Source organism: Lagopus leucura, unplaced genomic scaffold (genome assembly GCF_019238085.1).
Source record: "Lagopus leucura isolate 7727_CA_CO unplaced genomic scaffold, USGS_WTPT01 Super-Scaffold_100056, whole genome shotgun sequence".
NCBI lineage: Eukaryota > Metazoa > Chordata > Aves > Galliformes > Phasianidae > Lagopus > Lagopus leucura.
In genome coordinates this window covers 1,641,873-1,659,631 of record NW_024962302.1, presented here as the reverse complement: position 1 = coordinate 1,659,631, position 17,759 = coordinate 1,641,873, and the positions used below count along the sequence as shown (strand labels likewise).

The window sequence follows — 17,759 nt, the reverse complement described above, 5'->3', positions numbered from 1 at the left end:
GTCTTTACTGTAGTAAATAATCAGACTGATGGTGTCACTGATGTCTGCACTACCTGCCGGGATGGCTGTCAGCAGCTATAAAAAGACAAGAGTACAGGTGCAAACAAGCTGCTGCTCTGGGCAGCTGCTCTGTTGTGCTCATGTTCATCCTGCTTTCACTGCTGTAGCACAGCCTGACTTCTTGTCTCAGCTGCACATCTGGACTTTGCTCTGATAACGAGACCGGAGGGTTTTGCAGGTACTGTTCCAGTGTGTGCTGCTTGCTGTGCCAGAGGGTGATGGCGTCCAACAAGCAGCAGAGCTCTCAGCTGGGGAAGCAGGATACTGATAGAGAAGAGCTCTGCAGTGCTTTGCCAGGCAGCAAATACAGGGCACAATCCCTCTGTCCATTTCCTTAAATCCTTCCCACCCTGATGCAAACCCACCGGGGCACTTTTGATTTGGAGGTTTCCATATCTGATTGCAGGGGGAGGAAATGAGCAAATTGCTATGGGCTGGGGCATGGGAAATTTGGATTTGCTTGTATGATTTCTGCAGCAGATCACTGTGACAGTGAGCATTTCTTACAGCAAAGAAGCACGTTCCTGTCATGTGCAAGTGCGTGTGGGAAGTGATGCGAACCCCTTTGGAAGGGCGGTGTGTTGATGCTGACCTCACCTTTGGATGATCTTTAAGGTCTTTTCCAACCTGAGTGATTCTATGAGACGAACTGACTCTGAGAATTGAGATCTGCTTTCACATTCCCACTGCAGAGAGGTTTGAGATCTGCTTTCACATTCCCACTGCAGAGAGGTTCTCTGGGAGCACAGCAACACTGTGTGACACCATCCATCCTCTCCCTTTTGCATGATAAAGTAACCCATGGAAATAAAGAAGCAGGGCTTAATAGGCATATGATGCCCATCAAATGTGTCTCAGCAATGCTCCTCTAATTAAGAGCTGCTAATTATAACCCGCTCTTGGTTCACCCATTCTGCCCTACTCCCACCATGCTGCTGGTCACTGCCTCCCACAGCCGTGGCTCATTAACCAGTTGCAAGAGAGCCTCAACAAAAGAAACATTTATTTATGAAAATCCACAGGGACTGAACAAACCCAATAATTAGAGAGGCCATTTGGAACAGGAGGGCTCTGTGTGGGGAAGCTTTTGCTGTATGGAGATGCTACCAAGGGAGGAACCTCACCCAAAGCTCCTCTGCACTGCACCACACCAAATACCCAAACCCTAAATGTACGCTGCAGCCCAGCTCGTCCCATCACATCCCTCAGGCGTATTGTATTGCACTGAAACTGGACACCTTTTGTCTGGCATGGAAAGGTTAAGGGCAGAGACACCAGAGAGTCTTCTTGTACCCTCAGCTGCTGTTGGGATTCATTGTCCCTCTGACATGCCCCAGTGAGCACATTTCACTGATGGGGTGTGATAGAAGCTCCAACAGGGATGGTATTTTGGGCAGATGAGCCATGAGAGAAGGGACCAAGTTGGATGTTTTCATGAAAACCACTGTGTGAATGACTCAGCTGGAGACAGGTTTGGGGATGCAGGATGGTGTGACTGGGCTAGCAGGTTGCTGAAGCCTGAAAGTTGTGTGGTTGAGTTTTGTTTCTATAATTATTAATAGCAAGCAAAAGCGAGGTGCTCTCGTGCTGGGAGCTTTGGCTGTGTGGTCTTGCATTTCAGAGAATCAGGAAGGAGGCAAAGAAACTCTCTTGCTTTGCAACTGAATTTCTAAGCAGAGATCTGAAAGCAAACTAGAAAACCAGGCTTAACAAAGTAGGAAAAGCCTCTGTATCGCCAGTGAGCTGTCAATAGGAAATCTGCTGGATGTACTGCAGCAGTTGGCGTGATCAGAGGTCCCATACCTTTCCAGGCAGGTGAGTCTTTTAATGGGCATCTCAGTCTTCAGAAGAAGACTTCACTGCTGCTTTTGCACACCAAGAACACGGTGAACGCAGCATGTCATCAGCATGGACACAGCCCTGCTGCAAACACCCCATGTCACAGGTTGGCCTGGAGCCTAAACGTTACAGTAGCCTTATTCGGGTTCCCACCTCCACCTGTGAGACAGCTTGGCACTTGGAGTTGGGAAAGCCTTTGGCTTTGGACATGTTCCCATTTACCCAGAGCATTTTGCTTTTCCTGTGTTGGCCTCCATCTGATGAAAACTTCCACTAGAGACATTCCTACCCGCTTGGACATCCCAGTTTGTAGCTGGTGGGAATTCTGCCTGCTTTATCTCAAGAGACAGCTTTGTACAAGGGGCACAAGAAGCATTTCAGGCTGCAAGCCTTGAACTGAGGTCTCCATGCACTCTCCTGGGGTTATCTCCTGTTTCAACTGAGCATTGCTTGTGAGAAGACGGCCGTCATTTCTCTGCACATCTCATGATCGCAGCGTCAGGGCATCAGACATGGGGGAGAAAAAAGGCAGCCTGGTTATTTTCTGTGCATTTGAATGCTGCCTTCTGTAAGCTCATAAGCTAGCTCAAACTTGTGTGCTCAAGGATGGTGCGTGCGGACCAGATCTCTGCTGGCCTTACTTGCTGGCTCTCCAGTCCACTTTGAGACATTCATTTTTGCCTTCATTTTGGGCTGGCAGCTGGAAGTAAATCAGCATTTGGCTCTGGTTTGTAGCACCTTCTCATGTATTGGCAGCACAGCACCTGTGGAGCTTGTGGCAAAGTTCAGCCCACTTTGTGAGTCTGATTTCTGCACCAAAAAAGTGAGAGATTATGCCAGCAGCTCTTGAGCAGGAAGGAGCAGTCAATACAACAGCCCCAGACTGCTGGGTTTGTTCCTAACGAGCTACATTTACCAACTTCTCATTTTATTTCATTATTCCCCCCTTCCATACATTTACTGACCAAAGGAGCCCTTGCTGAGAGCAGCCCCTGGTGAAAATTGCACCATCAGAACAGGACTAAAACATAACAAACAGCCAAGTTACACATCATAACCTTAATGTTTCATACACAAGCCAGGGAGAGGAAAAGAGAAACGTTTCCCTGGTTAAAACAAAATCCAGGAAGTGTGAGTGAAATCATTTCTACTCTCCCCTGAGTCAAAATTCCTGCAAAATTCATGTCATCCTTCCAACATTTTATGTTGACAAAGCTTTGTTTTTCCAACGGAAACCTACTGTGCCTCTTTCTGAGCAGCTCCAGGCACTTCCAGGTTGTGAAGAACTTGTGCATTCAGTCAGTTCTGCTCCAGAGCTCCAGAGACTTCCAAAATCTATGTGTGACCTATCGCCTTAGGCCCAGTGTGAGATCACAGTGATTGATTTTGGCACAGATGAATGATTAATGGCAACCAAAGCCTGGCTTAGTTCTGAAATCCCTTCCAAGACCCCTGATTTGATGAGCTGAGCTGTGTTGTGGAGTGGGTCTTTGCAGAACAGTGGGTGCTGGAGATGAGCTGAGGCTACAGACCACCATTTCCAGCTGAAGCACTGAGTGGCCGGTGGTGCCACAAGGGTATTCTGAAGTTGAAAACAGCATTTCTGCTTGATTTTGGTATTGAATACCTCTCTGGATACTCAACTGGGAAGGACAGAATGAAATTAAAGTTGGGAGCAGGAAAGATTTATTCATTTTCCCGTGGAGGTTGGATGCACTGAGAGAGCAGGGAAGTGCCTGCCAGCATTGTACTTCTGCTTTAAGAGAAAAACCCAGCTCTGCTCCATTTCTGCAGCCTATCAGCACATGGCAGGTTGGAGAGGCAGAGAGCAAGATGGAGGCCAGAGAAACCTTGCTTGTATTTGAAGATGAGCCATGATGGAACACATGAAACCAGTCTGAAGCTTTTGCTCTTGGGTTCACTCAAGCATCACAGGTGAGCAGCAGCACAGCAGGAGATGAAAAAACAGCACAGACAGAAGCCAGTACATTAAAACCAGGTGATGATGCTGGGTGGATCACACACTGGAGCATCCTGGTGAAGGAAAGGTATGGCAGCATCCAGACGGGTGGCTTATAGAGCTTGGGAGCCGCTTAGGTGAGTGTGTTGGAGTAGAAGCTGAAGCTTTCGGAGACAGTTTTGGAGTCACTGCGTGAGGAGCCATTGGAGGTCATGTCTACAGAGAGGCGTTTGCCCTTTTTGCTCTCTTCCAGCTCCTCCTCAGCGGCACCAACCGCCAAGGACACGGTGGTCTCTATCCGGCTGACCTTGTACATGCTGCTCTGCGTCTGCAGGTACCTGGCTGACTTCATCTCCAGGCCCTCGTACTCAGCAGCACTGACGAATGGGCACCACCGGAATGCATGCTTGAAGCCCACGCGGAACCTGGGGGGACAGAAGGATTGCAGAGAGGCAGGGGTGAGGAAAGTGGGGATGGGGAGAGGAACCCACTGGACATGAGAGGCCAGAGCTAAACACTGCTGAACAGTGAAACAGACATTGCTTTTCATTCAGATGTGAAAATAAAAACAAAAAGCCACCACTGATAAATCCCAATGAGGAGTAGAGAGGGTTGTTTTGAAACATGAATGACTTCAGATCCCACAGAGACTTCAGGGAAAACTTATTGAGGTGAGTCTTGTCCCCACAGCAAACACAACCCCTGGAAGAGGACAGAACAGCGCCATCCTAGAACACCTCTATCCAAAGTCTCCTCCATCAGAGCCCTCTGTGTTTCTCTCTTCTCCCCGCCCTGCTGTGCTGAGCTCAAACCCACCTGTCATTGAGGCAGCAGTAGATGATGGGGTTGTACATGGTGGAGCTCATGGCCAGCCACATGACGGCCAGGTAGACCTGCTGGATGAACTTCTGCAGGTACCACTCGGGGTTGAAATACTGCAGGGTGAAGTAGATGTGGTAGGGCAGCCAGCAGAGCGCAAACGTGCACACCACAATGATCATCATCTTCACCACCTGTGAGGAAAAGAGAGCGCAGGGCAGGGAGGACTTGTGTCACAAGTCACCATCCAGACACCTCAGAGACCTTTCAGCAGGGAACACACGCTCAGCATCACGGAGGACGCATGTTTGGAGGACGCTTTCTGCTCCTTTAGGAACAACAATCTGTTTCCATCTTGCTACATTCTTTTTGGCTGTGATCAGTCAGGATTGAGTGTGAATGATGGCTGCTAATGTGCCTGAGGTTCCTTACCTTCCTCTTTGCTGAGACCTGCTCGTGGTAGCGGTCGGAGGAGTCACCAGGTATCTCGCTTGCCCAGAGGGTGATGCTGACCACGGTGTAGGCACAGCCTATCACCAGCAGTGGCAAGAAGTAGATCAGGACAGTCATGCAGAAGTGATACCTAGAAAAGATGATGGCTGTTGAGTGCATCCTCTATCTAGTCAGCCTGTTTCTTGCAAACCAACCTTGGAAGCACAGCTTCACAGGGGCAGAGGGATTGTAGCATGATTCCTCTGGTGCCTGGAACCAGGAAGAACTCCTCAGTTTCATCCCAATCTCTTCCAAGCCTCCACTGCTGGCTTCTGGCATGCCAGCACCCTCCAGAGATGGAGAGAGAAGCCAGTGAAAGACTTACTTATGTTACCTGTGCATAGCAAAGACATCTTAGCTGATGTAGCTCTACTGTCACATCTACTTTATTTACACCCTAATTTATCCTGAAGGTGAAAACTCATCCTTGTCAAATCTTTCATCTAGCAGTCCTGTGCAAATGTATTAAAACAAGACAAACACAAAACAGAACATACGTAAAGGATAGGGTTGGCAAAGGGGGTTGGACTAGTGGATCTCTGGAGGTCCCTTCCAGCTCCCACAACTCTGTGATTCTGTGATAGGAACCTTAAAGAGAAATGCAGGATTTCCCTGCATGTCAAACGCAAGGTCTTAGCTTGGACTCCTGATCCACCATAGGTTTGGCTCTGCTCAGGCAGCAGAAGACATCTTAGTCCCCACTGCTGTAAACACAGCTGGGAGCAGCTCCATGCACAGTGCACAGAAGTTGAGCTGCGGGAAGCTCTTGCTAGCAAAAGGTCAACGTGCAGTTCATAAAAGCAGTGTGGTAGAAATAGCCTTTGCCTCCAGTGCGGCACTGCTCCAAGCTGTGTTCCTTCCCACTGCTGATCCAACTGCTTGGTCTTCCGCACTCATGGGGAGGGCAGGATCTTTGCATCCCTTTATAACGCGGATAAAGGCTCTGTAGCCTTGCTCTGTTCTTGCACTCTCTCCTCCTAGGAGCTCAGATTGAATAATCTCTCCAAAGTGTAAGTCGTGGGTCAGGCTCGTGCCTGATGCAACTCCTTCTGCTCTGGCAGGGGCGAGGTTGGCCCCAGACCCACACTGCCATGCCATCTCCTCCTCGTTTTGTACCTGCAATCTCATTTGGTCTCCTCTCCACCCAGGGCTAATCGCATTTCAGCTGGATTTTGTAGGACTGTTTTCTATTTTGCTAATTAAAGAGGCGTCTCTGTGGCTCCATGATGAAGATTTCATTGTTGCTGTGCAAAGCAGAGTCTTAAACAAGCTGCAAAGTATGGAGAGTGATGCAGAAAAGCCCCAGAGCAACCATTAAATAATGCAAGCAAGACACGTCCTTATTTTCAGAGCCACAGAAGCATGGCAAGAAGAGGGATTGCCAACACATCCTGCTTTTTGGTTCATTATTTTTGTATTTTGGATGAAACCCATCCATTTATTACTCTACAAGGATCATAGCATGAGAGCAGGCAGGGAAGCCTGGATTTTGTGATTTGGAAGTCTTCAGCGTGGGGATTTAGTAACTTGTGAAGAACAGGGGAGCACGTAGCAGAGGTGACAGGGACATGGGAGGAGGCAGCTGCTGTCTGGACTGTGGGCTGGTATCTCCCTGATAAGCCAATGAGTGGTGCAGTTTTGCCCCTTAATGAATCAAAATGAATGGAAGGGAGCTGAGTCACCAGCTCCTGGTGCAGACGCGGCACCTCCTGCCTTAAATAATTGCACTACAGCCGTGCAAGCAGGAATGGTGTTTGACAGGGGCCCAAACACCCATCTGCAGTTATTTTGGGGGCAGTAAGATAACATATATGATCTCTGGCTCTCTGCAAGTGGGTTCCCATGATTTGGACAGCATTTTGTGCTACGGCTGAGCTGCAAACTATTTTCAGTCCTCAGCAGCTGTTTGAGATTTGTCTACAGAAAAGCCTCAGTTTAGCATCTTCTCTCCTGGCTGCCCTCAACTGTTTGCTAAATGCCCTGCTCACCAAAGAGCTTGGGATGAGCAGGCTTTGGGGTGGCACCCAGCTTCCAAATTATCCGTGGGTCAGTAGTGGTGTTTTGCTCTTGAGTCATCTCTTGAAAAGGCAATGGCTCTGGTAGACGGCCAAACGGTGAATGATTTGTCAAAGTGAGGCCCTGGGCCTGTGCTGGTCACTTCTTTGTGCTGGGGGACTTGGGGGGGCTCAACCCTCTTGGGCTGAGTTTCTTCATGCTGGCTGCATTTACTGCAGTTGCACGGAATCATGGAGGTTGAAAAACACTTTGGATGTCAGCGAGGCCATCCTCAGCTCAGCTCTTGCTTTGTGGACAGGCTCACGTTGGCTTTGAGCACTTTTTCCTGTGTGCACATCCCCTGCTTTGCCTCTAGCACCATTTCACAGCACTAATTCATTGCTCTGTGGGACTGGAGTCGCAAAGGTTGCTTTTTCCCTCCTTTTCCTCATGACATTTAGCTCACTGCATGACTCAGACCTCAAAGAGCAAACTGTGGAGGACCATGTGCTGGCAGTCCAGCAGGATTGCCCAGACCTGTTAGAAATGCCAGATGTAATTAGCTGGAACCCTGGTGGGTACGAAGGAATGGCTGCTGAGCCCTCCTGTCCAGGCATCCACCTTTCATCCTAAGCTGGTTCTGCAAAGGCCTCTTTTCAGAGCTTGTTTTTTGAAGCATTTGAGTGAATTTTTGAGGCGTTTGAGCTCAACACATCCCCAGACAGTTTGCTCTGTTACTGCCTGGCCAAGGTACACCTGATACAACGCTACTTCTTACAGGAGTAAATCTCACCCTAGGAAGCCTGCAAAGATGTAAGCTGAAGGAAAGGTGCTACAAAAAAACAGAGCCATGCAGCCCCTGGGCGTAATGCAGACTGCATCCCACAGTTGCATCTTAACAGTTGGATATGAGTTTCCCTCAAGGATGAGCACTGTAGAAGGGCTGGGAGCTCACACAGCATGGACCACAAGGAGCACCACACTCAGCTTAATTAACCTCAGTGTGCCTCACCATGCTATAGACGCAGATCTTGCTATCATCAGCCATGTAGCACCAGCCTTACCCCGAGTGGGCTGAGGATTTCCCCATCCCAAGGAGCCTTCGTCCCTTCTCAGCCTTCCCCACTTCCTTTTATCATTTTTTTTTAAATACTTTTTCTACCTTTTTTTTTTATAGGTCAATTTGTCCATTCTGCTTGGAAATTCTGACTCACGTTTTTCCATACACGTTGGTGCTGTGCTCCGGCCATGCCACCAGGCACACCAGTCGGCCCGGCAGCTCCTCTGTCACCGAATAGTAGCCCTGTGGGAAGGCCAGCAGGAAGGCCAGGAGCCAGATGACACCAATGACCACTTTGGTGGCGGTGGCTGAGAGCCGGGGCTGCAGCGGGTGGATGATGGCCATGTACCTGCAAGGTGAGCAAGAGAAGAAATCAAAGCTTGGAAGCTTTGGAGGCTGTCTCAGATCTCCTGTGTGTGTGTTGTGCTTCTGACACCTGCTTTGTGCATCTTAGCAGCCCTCCATGCCACACACAGAGCATCCAATTCTTTCACACCCAACCAAGTCTCTTGCACACTCCGTGGCCTCAATATCTTTCTTGTAGTGAGGGGCTCAGATCTGCACTGTACTCAGATCTGATGCTGTTGTCTGGCAGCACCTCTGTTGGCAGCACTCAATAGTTTTGCACTGGACCAAAATCATATCTATACAGTAAATTGCAGTGCAAAGGCTTCCAAATAGGAGAACCGAAACGAAGCATGCTGGAGCTGCCCCATATCTGCCTGGCTCACGGGATCTTCCATCCTGAACATCAGTCATCATACATGAGGCAGACTCCAGTGACGACGGGGCAGATTGAATTTATCCTTCTGCAAATCTGGTTTTACAAAGCTGACAGCAGCCAGCAGCGCTGGAAGGATTAAGTGAGCACACTGCAAATGTTTTATTTCCCTCCCCCATGTCAAGCTTTGGAAACACTGTCGTCATGCGACGAGAAGAAACGTTGCATTGCTCTGCATGTTACAGCCTGAGGCATTCGCAGCGTTCTCTGTTCCTCCACTCCCCTCTACTCTTTTCAGACGATGGACAGTTTTTGCTTTTCGTTTTCTCCTGGGTGAAAATAGTCCCAGTGTTCCATTATGTGTCCATTTGCTGTGAAAAAGGTGCAGAGATTAATAGAGAAATACGCACCACCATCAGCTCTTCCTCTGCCCCAGGGTACCAAACCTTATCAGCTTTGTGCAGCTGCAAATTCACCTGATAATTATCCTTCTAAAATCTCTGCGAGATCTTTGGCGCCAGAAACAGAAGCTGGTGAGTAAAAGTGAAGGGAATGGATGCTGGCACTGCTCTGCACAGCAGCCAGCAACGCACTGAGCTCCAGGCTTCTACATCCCCACTGCTCCACCATGGGAACTGGAGGAGGTTTGGTTGGGGTTATCCTATGTACTGCTGCTCTGATCTAATTTCTGCCACTGCACTTTGGAGGATTTTCCTTATCAGATTCAAGCACTTTGTGGCTGCAGAAACCCTCGCAGGTAATAAAATGCTCAAACAATTGATAAAACAACGAGTTAAGCCCCAACCCCCTTACCCAGAGACCTTTCCAACCACCACCGATCTGTGATGCTCTGGTGTCCACAACAGGAAGAAGACAGCAAAATTAATATAACCAAAAAGTCAAAAAAGAAAACAAAAATGCCAGCATTGCAAGGATGGGGAGAGGGGGGCAGGAGGAAGCCAACCAGTGGTGCTTTAGGAAACACTGGCCCTACATTCTACTTTTTGGCAGCAATTTCCAAACTGCCAGGAAAAAGGCTCATAAGGGTCCAGGCTGCTTAGAGGATCTGATGATACTGGAGATAGATGGAAATGTGCAAACATCCTGAGAATAATTTGATCATTATTTCATATTAAAATACTGCCTAATTAAATAATAATTGTATCAGCAAGCAGAGAGTTGTCTCAACATTTTAATAACTGCATCCTTGCTGTTTTTTTCTTTTGCTTGACAAGAACATTTGATGCAAAATTACACTGCAGGGAAGAGAGGAGCACAGAATATGGTTTCGTGGCCTCCTTAGCTCAAGTAACAGCCACTGTCATGCTCATACTGGGGTGGGAAAATTCCAGTGGGGAAACAAAGCAGCTTCTTTTGCCTTCTTCCAGTGCTGGGTCCATCCATCCCAACCATCTCTCAGTTCCTTGCTGACTGGTCGAGCTTTCCGGTTTCTTTCCCCTATAGGTTGGTGTGTCTTCCTTTCTGGGGAAGCACCTATCATGTTTCAGGGCACCTGCAAGTTGCTGGTGGTCCTGCAGGCAGATGCATGCCTGATTTGGGGCACAAAGACATCAATCAGAGCAAAGTGGTGCAGGTCCCAGTTGCTCTAGTGGGAAGCAGATTCTTAAAAGCAGGCTAATGAGTTTATTCGCTCGTATTTCTCCTTGCAAAGTGCCTCTGTGGCCCCGCTCTGCCCATCTCCCTGTGTCCTATTAGAGAGATTTATTCTTTTCTCCACTGCTCAGGAGGGCGGTTCTCCTGGCCAGACAGGAGCGGTGGTTTGCAGGAGCTGGGGAGGGGAAGGCATATCCCCATGGGCAGCTGGTGAAGAACCACCGTGGGCTCCTGATGTCCCATTTTTATATGGGCAGAGGGTCCTTGATTGAAGATTTAAGGGCAGATTTTCTGCATTAATGAAAAGGTTTTGTTCCTGATGGGCTGTAAGTGTTCTGAGGGGGTGAAGCGCATACTGGGCTGCAGGAGATGTTGGGTTGGGAAGAATTAATGATACCTCTTCCTCAAGATGAAATGGCCTGCTCTGCTTGCCTTTGGGATGGGAGCTTCACACCTGATGGTTAGTTTTGCAAGCCCAGGGCTGCCCAGCTCCTTTCACCTTCATGCTAATGCTTATCCCTTTTTCTTTCCCCCCAGAACTCAATGGGACTGAAGACTGCTCCATTTGCCAGCAGCTTTATATATCCACTGCACTGAAGGACACGACTTTAGGCCAGATGCTTTCCTTTTGGTGACGTAGGTAATGCCATTTGCTGTTGTTTTAAATATTTTATTGTATTTCGGATTGGGGGGGTTGTTACCATGGTGAAGCAATAGCATCTGAGTACAGCGTTGTAGCAGGGCAGCTCTGAGTGTATCACTTATTACGTAGCAAGATGGCTACACTGCCTCAAATGCGCTATTAATTGCATCTGGAAAGCTGGAGCCTGCCTGGAGAATGAACACGACACATTTCTTTTTTTTGCCAAATGCAGACAGAAAAGGACCAAAGCCCAGAATTGGCAGCAGGCTGGGGAGGAGGCAGAGGGCCCCCCAGTGTTCATTGCATTGCTGATAGTGATGAGATGGGAGAGGAGGATCCAAAGCACAGCACAGCCCTCTCGGGGGGCTCTGTGACCTCACCAAGTGCTGCTTAAGGAAAGCAGGAAGCCCCATGGCACCACTTAGAGCTGAGGGATGAATGGGGGAAACGCAGGGCTGACAAATCTGAGATCTGTTGCACTCAGTGCATGCGTGAATCCAGCTGAGCCATCGAAGTGTTAAGAACAAACTAAGGGCTAAATTAGGAAAGCCATCAAACAAGCAGAATATCTCCCCTCCAGCAGCTCGTGCCACTGCTCTGCTTGCAGCTGAGCACCTCAGAGGCATGTCTAACACCTGAGCTCCTACACTGCCCAGCCACCCACCAGCCTGTTGCTATTTCATCTTCATCACATATTTATCACAGCAGAAGAGGAAGAAAAAAAGGATGCCAGTTAGCTTTTGACCTGCTGAATTCAGCTTGTCCCCCCAGGCTCCCTTCCCTCCCACTTGCTCTTCTTCCAAATCCCATCCCAGCAGGGCGCAGTTACGCATTGTCAGGCGCAAATCAAAGTTCTGCCCTGCAAGCCCCAGAAGACCATTAAGTCAAGATTAAAAGAACTTGTGCTATATTAGGGCGTAAATGACTAATTAATATGTCTGCCCACTGATGTAATTTGTCCTCTCCAGAGGGTTTCTATCTGCAGTAATCGCCTCTTGGGGAAGGCACGGGGTCATTGAGCAGGCGAATGTATTCCTGGTATTCAGCTGGTTCATCTAAACTGGGAGTTCAAGCTTGCAAGGATAAATAATTTTCCAAGCCAGCTTTTCTGATGCATCTAGTATGGGGTTGTGGAGATATGAACAGGTCTCAGCTGCAGGCTGGTGGTGTTAGGAGCCGTGGAGGTGAAGGAAGCTTTGCAGGTTTGGTGTTTCTGCAGCTCCTGCTGGCACATGGACGGATTTTGAGACACTTAATGGAGTGTGATTTAAAAAAAAAAAAAAAAAAAGAAGCAGCATATAAATAGGATCCCAGTTCGATTGCCCAGCCCTGCGTGCTGGTCTGGCTCTGATTCCACAAATACTCCAGGATCCTCAGCAAGGAGGTCCATCCCTCCTGCAGCAGTTTGCTAACAGCGTGGGCGAGTGGCAGGCCCAAGGACAGGGACAATGCAATGCCTGCTGTTCCGTGATGCTCCATCCTGCTCCTCACAGATACACAGGGGAAACAGGAAAAACCCAACTCTGGATGTCCCTACACGTGGCTGCAAAGCGGCTTGGACACAACACAGGCTCCCAGTTTTCCTGGGAAGCTGGAGAAAGCAGAATCTCACGGCTCTTTCTTTGAAGTGCACACATTCATAGCCTTCAAAGCCAGAAGGGGACGCGTTGTGCTCTGGAACCGACACACCCAATGATGAAGGCCATGCTGTGCAGTTCCAGAGTTGGGGCTGCTTGGCCCCAGCTGCTGCAGGATGCTGCGTGGCAGCAGCACTGCTTTTCCTGAGGAGGCCTTCCAGCTGCCAGCCCCAGCTCCTGCATTTCCTGCCATTGTTGCAGTGCTCAGAACTCTGTGCCTCTGTTTAGGATTAACCTTTGTTTTATTTTATTTTTTTCAGACTGGTTGTGCCCAGTATGAAACAGCTCCTGGTAAAAGTGCAATCCTAGTTTCAAGCAAAAGCATTTTTATTATTGCCATAGTTTTTTTCTCAGCTGCACCTGATTCATCACAGGGAGAGGCAGCTCACAGGCTCCTAAGCACTCCAGAGCCAAACAAAACCTGAGCCCGTTTCTAACAACCACAGCATCATCCATCTCCAGCTCTGTTTCCCAAGCTGTCACTGCACTATTTGTGGCAGTGCTGCAATTTCTTGTTGGGAAATATCCACGCCAGTTTGGGCAGTAGTTGCACTTCAGCCCAAATCAGGCTGGTGTATGGTAGTGCCAATCCTCCCCCCACCCTGTTTGCCAAAAAGGTGTCCTGCTCCCTGGAAAGGAACTGTAGAGCAGAGCTTTCTTCAGGAAATTGGTTGCACTGGAAAATGCATTGTGCCTGGAGCACTGGTAACCATGCAGAGCTGTTTGGGAGCCTCGATTTATCCCTAGCACCAATACAAAAAGACAGTAAAGACATACATTAAAGATTTTGGAGGGAGTTGCACACCAGCTGTGCCTGGAGGAGGGCCCTCAGCACGTGGCCAACTTGTGCTCCTTGACCCTTGTCCTGTGCCACCACAGCCTGCCAGCCTTTGCCCAACTTTTACCCTTGGCAGAACGCACACGGGATGCTGTTCTGCTGGCAGCCCTCAGCCATTCAGCAGCACCTCCAGAAAGCTGGGGAAGAAAGCAGCTCACTTGTGCTGCCTGCAGCCCAACGAGGGCCATCCGTGGGACTTCCCTCCCCTTTCAGTCCCCAGTAATAAAATCCAGGTGGTTTTGTGAAATTCTGTGGTTTGGCGGGCAATGCAGCAACATGCAACCTGAGCATCACTCCAAGGTCCCCAGCACCTGAGATCAGGAGCCAGGAAAGGGCTCCTGCAGTGCATCCAACAGGCATGATTTAGTGACATGACTGTTTTATGCTAAGCAGTGAGCTAAATGAGGAGGTTGGGAAAGGAATGGACTGCTCTGGAGATGAGCTGAGAAGGGAAAGGACAAAAAAATGCCCGAAGTACAAGTACACCCTATCAACATGCATTAATAGGTTACAAAAGCTCTTTTGGCAGAGCTGACAAAGGATTCCCTACAGAGGATTCCCTGAACCACCTGCAAACAGCTCAAGGAGAGGGATTCTATCTCACACTCCTTTACTGAAAAGAGCTCCATTTGAATTGCAGTGCTTTCCCATGGCCAGATATCAGGCAGAGCTGAGCGCAGCGCGCAGGCAGAGGCAGTGTGGATGTGGGGAGGGGTTGGGGTTGGGTGCTCACCTGTCCAGGGCGATGGCTGTCATGGAGTAGATGCTGGCAAAGACGGCAGCGATGGGGAAGAAGTTGTGAAACTTGCAGTAGAGCAGCCCATAGTACCATTCGTTGTGGATGGCGTAAGTGAAGTTCACCACCGTGTTGAAGGCAGACATGGAGGCTTCAGCAAAAGCCAGGTTCACCAAGAAGTAATTGGTGACGGTGCGCATCCTCTTGTGAGCCAAGATGATCCACATCACCACCACGTTCCCCACCACCGACACCACGACGATGAGGGTATAGGCAACGGCCCACAGGGCCACCTGCCACAGGGGCTGGACGAATTGGTTGGCAGAGGACTCGTTCAGGGAGGCATTGAGCAGCCATCGGTGCTCCAGCTGTGCTTCCAGCGGCGGGGAGTCATCCATCACAGCGTGGCACTGCCGGACCCGGCACGAGGATGCTTCGGGGCACGGAGCCCTCTGGGTTGAGGATACAGCAGATTTGGTGGGGAGGATGCTTCAGGGCACAGCACTCTGGGGTGAGGATGATTTGGGGAGCGGCACCCTCCGGGTTTGGGGGTGAGGATGCTTCAGGGTGCAGCGGGTTCAGGGGTGAGGATGCTTTGGGACACAGCACCCTCCTGGTTAAGGGCACAGCTGGCTCAGGGCACGCAGGTTTGGGGCAGGAAGGCAGATCGAGGTGCAGGACCCTCCGGGTTCAGAGCCCAGCCACGTCGGGGTTTGAAACCCTCGCAGTTCCAGGCGCGGCTGGTTCAGAGTGCTGCTCCCTTCCTCTTCTGGGTGCAGCCGCAGCAGGGTACGCAGCCATGGCAGAGCACAACCGTGTCGGGATGGAGCCCCTCTCCCTGGGGGGGGACGCAGCGGGACCGGGCAGCGCTTTTCACCTTCCAGTCGGTTCGGTTCGGTTCGGTCCGGGCCGTTCGGCTCCGTTCGGCTGATGCTGGAGCGGGGCCGGGACCCTCCGAGAGCAGCCGGAGCTCAGACACCGCCGCGGCTTTTGTAGGCGGCGCGGGCGGTGCCTGAGAGCGGGGAGCGGAGCCGGGAGCCCAGAGCCCTCCCCCGTCCTCCCCCGCCCCCCCCGCTGCCCCTCGCCCCCTCCTCACCCTCCTCAGCGGGCTGCGTTCGCCTCTACGATTCACCCCAAAGCTTCTGTACTGCCAGCGGACAGCCGGGGGTGGGGGATCGATCCCAACGGCTTCACACGCACACACACATACACACAATAACCAACAAAAAACGAAAACCCAACCCAAATGTTTGATTTTTGTCATGAGGAATGGTCTTCTTGCCCAAAGCAGCACCAACGGGGCGGTCCGGCTCCGTGCCCCTTCCCTAATACGAGACAAGGAAACAGCTCCCGGGGGACAGCCAATCTTTCCGAAAATTACCGCTGTAATTTGAACGTGGTCCATGTGCAGGCACAGAGCTCCCCTCTGCCCCCAGTCCAGGTTTATGACATCCACCAGACGGGGGTGATTTTAACTTACTCATCCACTACCGTGTTATGGCCAAGCGTGGGCGCAAAGCGCACCGCTGTGTGCTGGGAGCGATGATTTTCCCTCAGGATGCACCGATGCAATGAAGATAAAAAGCCCCTCTGGAAGCAGAGCTCGTCCCCCTGCTTTGCTAAAGGATGTTCCCAAATGGCTGCGGGCTCCGATATCAGCTGGGAACCGCTCCGAGGGAACGCTGCGAAACCAACACTGCGAACCCCGGGGTGAGAACGGCACTGCTGCTCCTGTGCAGGGAGGATGGCTCAGCTCGCGAGCTGAAGCAAGCAGGAGGGACTCCGAAAATCTTTAGTTCTTGACACAGGCTCCGCTGTTGAAGTGAGACGGAGCTTTTTAACGGTGGGACGGACGGACGAGGAGATGGATTTCAGCTTAGAGCCTCCGCATCGCCCGCAGCCCCGAAAGCAGGAGCTGCACTGAGGGTCCCCTGTTCCTGCATCCGGACCGCTCGATGGCAGCACTGCCTAAAAATGCAGCAGAGGGACGGCTGAGCAGCCTGCCGGCTTGGGGAGGTTTGCTAGCGAAGGTGTTTCCAACCTTTCCCTTCGCTGCTTTGGGGCATTAATGTGAATACGACCAAACCCCAAAGGAGGGGACGCCGTGGCAATGGGGAACAGCAGCCATCTCAGCGCACCGCAGCAAACCCTCTCCGGTCCCAGCAAGGCTCCTCTGTGCCCCATCTGATAACAGCCCCCACTGCAGGGCACAGGGACATCACACCCGTTTCTCCACCTCCGTTTTCTCACTGGGAAAAAGGAGGCGATGTCTTATGCACACTCCTGCTGGAAAGAACCACCTATTTTTTCCTATTCTGCTGCCATGTGAGGAATTGAATTGCTACCTGAAGCAGGCTGCAGACAGACACGTGTGCCATGGCATGTCCAGGCTGGGCAGCTGGGAGGAATGTCCATTAAGGGGGAGGTTTTTTTAATTCCAGAAGAGAAAAAGGGGAAAAAATTCAACCCAAAGAAGAAATCCTGCATGAGACAGAGCAGATGTACTCATCGCTTGGTAGCTATGAGCAGACTGCTGCAAGCTTGTGACAGCTAATTAATGCTTACAGATCCCTGTGAAGTTGCCAGCACTGTTCTGTGTGTGATGTCCCCCTCCTCCCCTTTCCCAGGAACGCTTGTATACCTTTGCATGCACTGCCAGCCCTTCCAGAGCAAAGCAAAGCTTTGTAATCAGCAGATGGAAAAACCTTGACTTTTCCTGTTGTGTTTTCCAGCAGGACAGGAGCCTCTTCCCCTATAGGTCCCCCAGCAGTCCCCCTGGGGCCACCAAACAATGAGAGCACATACAAAGCACGATTCTCTGGGAGGAAAATCTGCTGAAGGGAACCATCAGAGATGACCTTTTTGCTGCCTCAGCTCCGTGCCCCATCCGAGGGGTTGGACCCCATCTCCCTGTGCAAGTGACACGTGCAGTGTGGGGTTCAAGATTTGCCATCTCCCAGAAGAGTGGTCCTAACCACCCAACATCCTGCGCAGAGTGCTTGCAGGGCTTCGTGCTTGGGTGACACAAGAGCAGGCAGATCAAGCTGCCCTGTAGATTTGGGGATGGCACCCAAACAGGCAGTAACATCTTTTCCTTGAACAGCTGATCCCAAAGGGAACACCTGCCCTGCTTTATCTGCTTGCTTCTACAGCCCCCCCCCACCTGGGATTTCCCTTTAAACTGAGCACAGTTGATCCCTGATTTTGTGGGTAGGGTTCTACAATTAGTTGGGTTTTTTTTTTTCTGGTTCTCTGTCCTCTAAGTCCCTGTGCCTTGGGGGCACAGGAGTAAAAGGGTGGCTGGAGGCTATACAGCTCCAAAGTGATGCTTTCTCTGCTAAAGGT

The 17,759-nt window shown here is 50.5% G+C and overlaps 1 protein-coding gene across 1 annotated transcript; it reads right to left on the bottom strand.

Annotated features, from left to right (window-relative positions):
* Positions 1-1,083: 1,083 nt before the first annotated feature.
* Positions 1,084-15,315, bottom strand: TACR1 (tachykinin receptor 1). The gene is made up of 5 exons (XM_042886283.1): positions 14,412-15,315; positions 8,380-8,574; positions 5,111-5,261; positions 4,676-4,872; positions 1,084-4,284 (listed from the first exon to the last, which is right to left on the bottom strand). Exons 1-5 carry the CDS (start codon positions 14,810-14,812, stop codon positions 3,993-3,995), a joined length of 1,236 nt encoding a protein of 411 aa, XP_042742217.1. The 5' UTR covers positions 14,813-15,315; the 3' UTR covers positions 1,084-3,992.
* Positions 15,316-17,759: the final 2,444 nt, after the last annotated feature.